General features: G+C 50.6%; 1 protein-coding gene across 1 annotated transcript in view; it reads right to left on the reverse strand.

The window, feature by feature from the left end:
* The window catches only part of ACACA (acetyl-CoA carboxylase alpha), a 159,055-nt gene that overhangs the window by 36,872 nt on the left and 115,940 nt on the right, over positions 1 to 6,243 (reverse strand). Inside the window, exons 48-49 of the mRNA XM_025210303.1 lie at positions 2,467 to 2,563; positions 1,646 to 1,781 (exon numbers count right to left, since the gene is read on the reverse strand). Coding sequence (XP_025066088.1) covers positions 1,646 to 1,781; positions 2,467 to 2,563 — 233 coding nt within the window. The remainder of the gene's footprint in view (positions 1 to 1,645; positions 1,782 to 2,466; positions 2,564 to 6,243) is intronic.

A 6,243-nucleotide genomic window follows, 5' to 3' on the forward strand; every position in this document is an offset into this window, starting at 1 on the left:
AGGGAGGTTCATGGATTTAACTGGATTTGTTTCAACTATCAGACAAACGTTTCAGCACAGGGAAGTAGAGGCAGAGCTCTGTTACTGGGGACACAATCAGCTTGGAAGGCATGTACTACAAACAACGATTCCTCTGGGTATGTGACTACAATTTAACACTATTAAAAAGATCAGAATTCTTAAAACCCAGTCTGACCTGTCACTATTTATGACTTCTTTCAGGCTCGGAATCTCTCATCTCGGACAATGGAAATCAAGCAAGGCTCTCAAGATTTCAGTGCTGTGATATAGCTTGCAAATATGCAGTGGGAATTAGTTTTTGCTGTGGAATCATGGAATTCAAAAGAATGACAGTGGGAACTTTTCTATGGGTTTTAGGTGTTTGATCATATAAAAGCTGGTTCAACCTGTTAAGCAGAACTGTCACCTTACTTTGGGCTTTGCCAGGACTGGGTATCCAGGCTGGGATCAGCTGTACCAGTTTACAGTCATGACTTACCCTGGCTGCAGCACATCTACACTCAAGTCTCTACAAACACAGCTGCGCTGATTTAAAAAAAATGCAAAGTAGACAAAGGGGTAAGAGAGCGTTGCACCCAAAGCAATGCAGTCCTAGGATTTACTTGTAAAGAACAGAGGAAGGCAATGACACCTCATAAGGGAAGGATGCTCAGAAGAAGATTTGCCAGCTCAGAGGAGAGACCTGCAGCCTACAGTTTTAGAATAGGCTTCAGATGGCTTTGCCCATCATTTAGAAGGCCAGCTACCAGGAAAAGAACATGCTGGGAAACCACACAGATGCAGCCAAAGCAACAGCAGCTTCATTTAAGGTTAGCAGAAAAGGGACTGAATTTCTCTATTCTTTTCAAATCATGGGGTGTGGGGTCTATTAAGACTTTCCCAGGCAAACCATGCATTTCATGCACTTGGGGTCAATGCTCCCTGGTGTCATGGGCTCTAGCTCTGGCTTACTTTATCTAATGCAGATCTCGGATTCCTTTCTGATAGTACCCTGGCAGACGACCCGCCCAGATCCTGACCCAGTTGTACCACACTTCCCCCTTTGGCATAGCAGATGGAACATCTGCAGCGTCCCACACCCTGGCTGAAATCTGGTGCATTTTCCAAGGTTTGAATCTGTGAAAGTGGAGCCCACTCCAAATTAGACCAGTATCCCAAGATGGCCAGATGGTAAAGCAGGTCCTGATCACTCAGCTATATTTAGGTTGTCAATAGGTCTGAACTCTGAAGACTGGTAGGCCTAAAAGGTTACAGACCTGCTGTGAAGGTGGGTAAGGAAGGTCAGCTGCCCTCAAGGTTCAGGCCACTAGCTCTTTCCCATTAGGGAAGAAACTGGATGCAGACTGCAGCAGAGGAGGATGAATTGGGCACGCCCTACTACACAAGTCTAAGCGTATCTGCTCAAGTGTGCTCTGCTAGGAGGTGGCAGGTGGGCCCTAGCAATGTGGGACAGGCAAAGGAACAACTGCTGTCCACTGTAACACAGGTCTATTGTGAGTGGGGGAAAGGATCTGTTATGCTGAAGGGAAGTCTTACATCACAATCTAAACTCATCAGGCCACCTGTGGTCCCATGTCCCCACAAAGTGGTTTGATACCAAACATAACGACTGCTTGATAATCACCTTTCATGCCACCGGAGAAGCCTCGCCAGTTGGCAAAGACCATCAGAGGAAGTCCCTCCCTGTTAAAGTCCTTGATAGCTTGGGCTGTCTTAAAGGCAGAGTCTGGGAACCACACCTGACCAGCCTGCTGGATTATCTGTTGGGAAGGAAAAAAAATGGTAAGCGCTAAATGTCCGGTTACCAAGAGAGTTACTGAGAGAGGAACACAAAGCTCTACAACGAGAGCTGCAATCTGAAATCTTGAGGCTGAAAAAACATGGGAGGCCCAGTATTAGGGGTCACTGATGTGCGAGATGGACAACGCACAAGACAGCCAGGACCCTGCCCCCAAGAGCTGACAAGGTCGGTCCTTGACCCTGCAGTTAAACCCATGCAAGCAGACCTCTGCCCTTCGTGGAGCCCCTCTAGAGGACTTTGGTGAAGCTTTGTGAGAACATATCAGTCTCCGACTGCCTGCAGGCACAAGAGAAGAAGGAATGAGAAGCAGGAGGCTGTGGCCCCAGCAGCAGGAGAAGGAAATGAGATTTTGCTCCTTCATCCTGTGCTTTCGCTATAACACCTTCCCTGCCTCTCAGAGCAGGGCTTGTAAAGAAGTCTCAGAGATGATCCATATCTAAGACTTTCTCTCTGCAGGCACACAGTAACCAGCAGCACAGTCAATTGATCAGCTGCACTGTGGTAGCACATGGCCAGAGTCTGACTACCTGTGGGTCCCACACGCGGGCTAATTTCTCTATAAAAACAAGCAAGCTTTGCAAGGGGGTGTCTGCAGAAAATAGTTTTAACCCACAGCCCGATGCACATTCAATGGCCAAACCTACCTTGGCCTCCGAGTCCAGGTTTGCAGGGTCAGCAGGGATACTTAGCTCCACCGTTCTGGTTTCTACGGCAACTACTCCTACAGGTATTCCTCCCAGCCTGGGAACAGATAAGGCAAATTAAAACCCACGTATTTTGCCGTTATACAACCAGCCGGGTTTTTTTTTCCGCAATCCTACATCAAAACATTTAAAAATACCAAGAGATAAATAATGCAAACCAATGCAGGGAGAGGCTCCCTGGCCATTCTGGAGAGGTCAGGCATGCAGCTGGATAATTTCAGTGGGACTTACAGCTCTCCGAATCAGTCCCTGTTTGCAAAACTCACACCTCACAGTGACACAGAACAAACCAAAGCAGCCTTTTGTCCTAGACAGAAATAGAGCCACACAGCCGTCACCTATTAGAGCAGCTCCTCCAACATGCTCTTGTGACTACACTGATTTTCATGAGAAGTCTTCATCATGAAACCCAACCCTTCCCAGCCCCCGTTACCCTTGCACTGACATTTCACCCCCCGCCCCTCCCCGTTCGTTGATCGAACCTTCCCCCCTGCCCCACAAGCTATTGTTTTCCAGAAGAGAGCGTGAACCAGTGACCATAATCCCTCTGCACCTCTTAAAGGGATCTTCCACAAGTGGGAAATGGTGATGGGTGGAAGGGAGGTTAGTTGCGAGTCTATTAATCCTCCCAGCTGGCAGGCAGGGGTTATGGGGAATGGTAGTTGGGCACAGGAGGAGGCAGGGTAGCCTGCATGTCAGGAGAAATTCAGCCTCACTCTCTACTCAGCGTAATAACTTTCTAAAACACAAGGCACCACTTGTGGCGACAGCTGCGCACAATGGCTTCCTGATGTCGCATGAAAGGGAATCCCAGCAGAGTCTGCCCCTCTACTCAACCGTCTCAAGTTGGATGACAAGCACCCCAGGTAGCAAAAGTGACAAGGCCAACGTGCACTAGGGGGATTGAAAATATTCCTATTCACAATGATTAAGAGTCTGCCTGGAAACCCATAATTGCCAAAGCCGTCTTAAATCGGTAACTTATAACTTCTATATTAGGGCCCATGTGACCTAATAAAGAACATCTTTATCCAAGTATTACAGTTATTTATTGAACTTGAAAACAGCTCAAAACAACTTCTGTTTTCCATTATACTTCGTATAAATTTTATCAGGCTAGCACATGAAGATGCTACATCTTGTTTTATAGTGTGTCCCTGGACAAGTTGCCATGGAATAATAAAAGACAATTTACAGCCAACAGCGCACGTATTCCAAACATACATACAAAAGATGAGTTTTGGCAGCACTTACAGTAACAATCCCAGAAGAATACATTCATATTTATTTTTTCAAAATGCCACTGCTTTTGAAAGAAGTTGGTTCCATTTGTATTGTATATGCAAGCGTGAGAGAGGGAGAGAGTCTAAAGCAGCTTAGAATTTGTCAGATGAAAAGAAACTGGAAAAGTCAAGCTGAGCACAGTCCTGAATGAAGCCCTTCTGGTTTTCCAAAAGAACTGACTGTTTGGGATGTTGCCTGAACTTGGCATTGTTAAATGATAATATTTTGAACCTGCATAGAAATACTACGCGCCTCATAAACACTGGATTGAACTCGCGAAGTACGAATTATACGTGGTTTAGAGATGGAAAAACCCTAGTGGCTCATCTAGCTCATGCCCCACTCCATAAGCAAGCTCACACATGTGGGACCTTCTACTCCCATTTTCTCCCCCTACTTGGATGAAGCAGTTATACCCCAGGCACCTCTCAAAAGGGGATCTGAGAGGCTTCCAAGATCTTATGAAGACAGTGGAAGCTGCTTTCCCAATCCCTGTGGAGCAACCAACTCATAAGCTGATGGACATTGTCCATTCAGTCAGAATGAGGGAAGAGCCTTTGCTTGTAAACAAGGCAATACCGGACCCAGCCATACTGACCTGGTGGATGGGCCACAACAGCCTCTCCCTTGGATAAGATGGACAACAAATACCAAGTTCTACCCAAGAGAACAGTGCTGCAGGATCACCATCTTCTCCTGGAGATGTCTGTGTGCTGGGTGATGCCATGGCTGGAGGTCTTGGCACTGTGGCAGGTATTAATGTTGAGAATGATTTTTCAGTTAGTGATTGTAGCAGGAGCGACGTCAGGGTTGCTGTGCCCTCCCGTCGCCTCCTTTACTGTGCCAAGCTTCGGGCTTGCACCCTCCTGTTCTCGCCCGCCACGACTTTGATGGTATATGAGTTCTTTATAGAGAGGCTACCTTTCTTTTGCTTGGCTACAGTTCTCCTGCTTCTAGTGTTCTGTGTGCCCAAGCCTTGTGGGCTATGCGTGTACAACACTGTCTTGGCCTACACCCCTCTGGCGCTCGGGCCCTCCGTGGCCCTGTCTCTCACAGGGCCCTTCTCTGCCATGCTGGCCCCTCACAGGGCCCTTCTCTGCCATGCTGGCCCCTCACAGCGCCCTTCTCTGCCATGCTGGCCCCTCACAGCGCCCTTCTCTGCCATGCTGGCCCCTCACAGGGCCCTTCTCTGCCATGCTGGCCCCTCACAGGGCCCTTCTCTGCCATGCTGGCCCCTCACAGGGCCCTTCTCTGCCATGCTGGCCCCTCACAGGGCCCTTCTCTGCCATGCTGGCCCCTCACAGGGCCCTTCTCTGCCATGCTGGCCCCTCACAGGGCCCTTCTCTGCCATGCTGGCCCCTCACAGGGCCCTTCTCTGCCATGCTGGCCCCTCACAGGGCCCTTCTCTGCCATGCTGGCCCCTCACAGGGCCCTTCTCTGCCATGCTGGCCCCTCACAGGGCCCTTCTCTGCCATGCTGGCCCCTCACAGGGCCCTTCTCTGCCATGCTGGCCCCTCACAGGGCCCTTCTCTGCCATGCTGGCCCCTCACAGGGCCCTTCTCTGCCATGCTGGCCCCTCACAGGGCCCTTCTCTGCCATGCTGGCCCCTCACAGGGCCCTTCTCTGCCATGCTGGCCCCTCACAGGGCCCTTCTCTGCCATGCTGGCCCCTCACAGGGCCCTTCTCTGCCATGCTGGCCCCTCACAGGGCCCTTCTCTGCCATGCTGGCCCCTCACAGGGCCCTTCTCTGCCATGCTGGCCCCTCACAGGGCCCTTCTCTGCCATGCTGGCCCCTCACAGGGCCCTTCTCTGCCATGCTGGCCTCACTCTACCGTGAGTCCCCTATGAGGCCTCCTCCATCCCCTTCTAGCCTCACCCAAAGCACGGGTGTAACAATAGCAAACATAAACCGTACCATAAACACCAGCCTCTTGGCTACAACGTAAACATAAGCCACTGGCTCTAACTAGGCTCAGGCCTACCGGGTTCTCTCTCCTACCGCGGTGACCACTGCTGCTCTGGCATTCAGGCTCGCTCTCTTCTGGCAGGGAGCTCCTTAGCTGCTGGTCGGGGAACTGCCTCTGGCCTCCTGCCTGTGCTTCCTACAGGGGCCAGGCCCTGCCCCTTTCCTCAGCTGGCTAGGCAGGTGTAAGCCATTAGCGCCCTTTGGTTGCCTCAGCAACCGGCACCTGAAGGGTTATCCCAGCACTTCTCGCAGCAGGCACCCTAGTGCCCCGCTACAGTGATGTTCCTGGGCCAAAGACTGATGCAGACAAACACCAAGACTGGCCAGATTATGCCTCTGACCAAAGCCTCAGCTTTTTCAGCATTGGGTCGTCAGCCTGTGACATTCAAAAGCATCTCCAGGGCCACAAAGCCTAAGTGGGCAGCCAGTGATCTCCAGGTGATCTCCTGGAGGAGCCCCATGTAGGG

This window comes from Alligator sinensis, unplaced genomic scaffold (genome assembly GCF_000455745.1).
Source record: "Alligator sinensis unplaced genomic scaffold, ASM45574v1 scaffold118_1, whole genome shotgun sequence".
Taxonomy (NCBI): domain Eukaryota; kingdom Metazoa; phylum Chordata; order Crocodylia; family Alligatoridae; genus Alligator; species Alligator sinensis.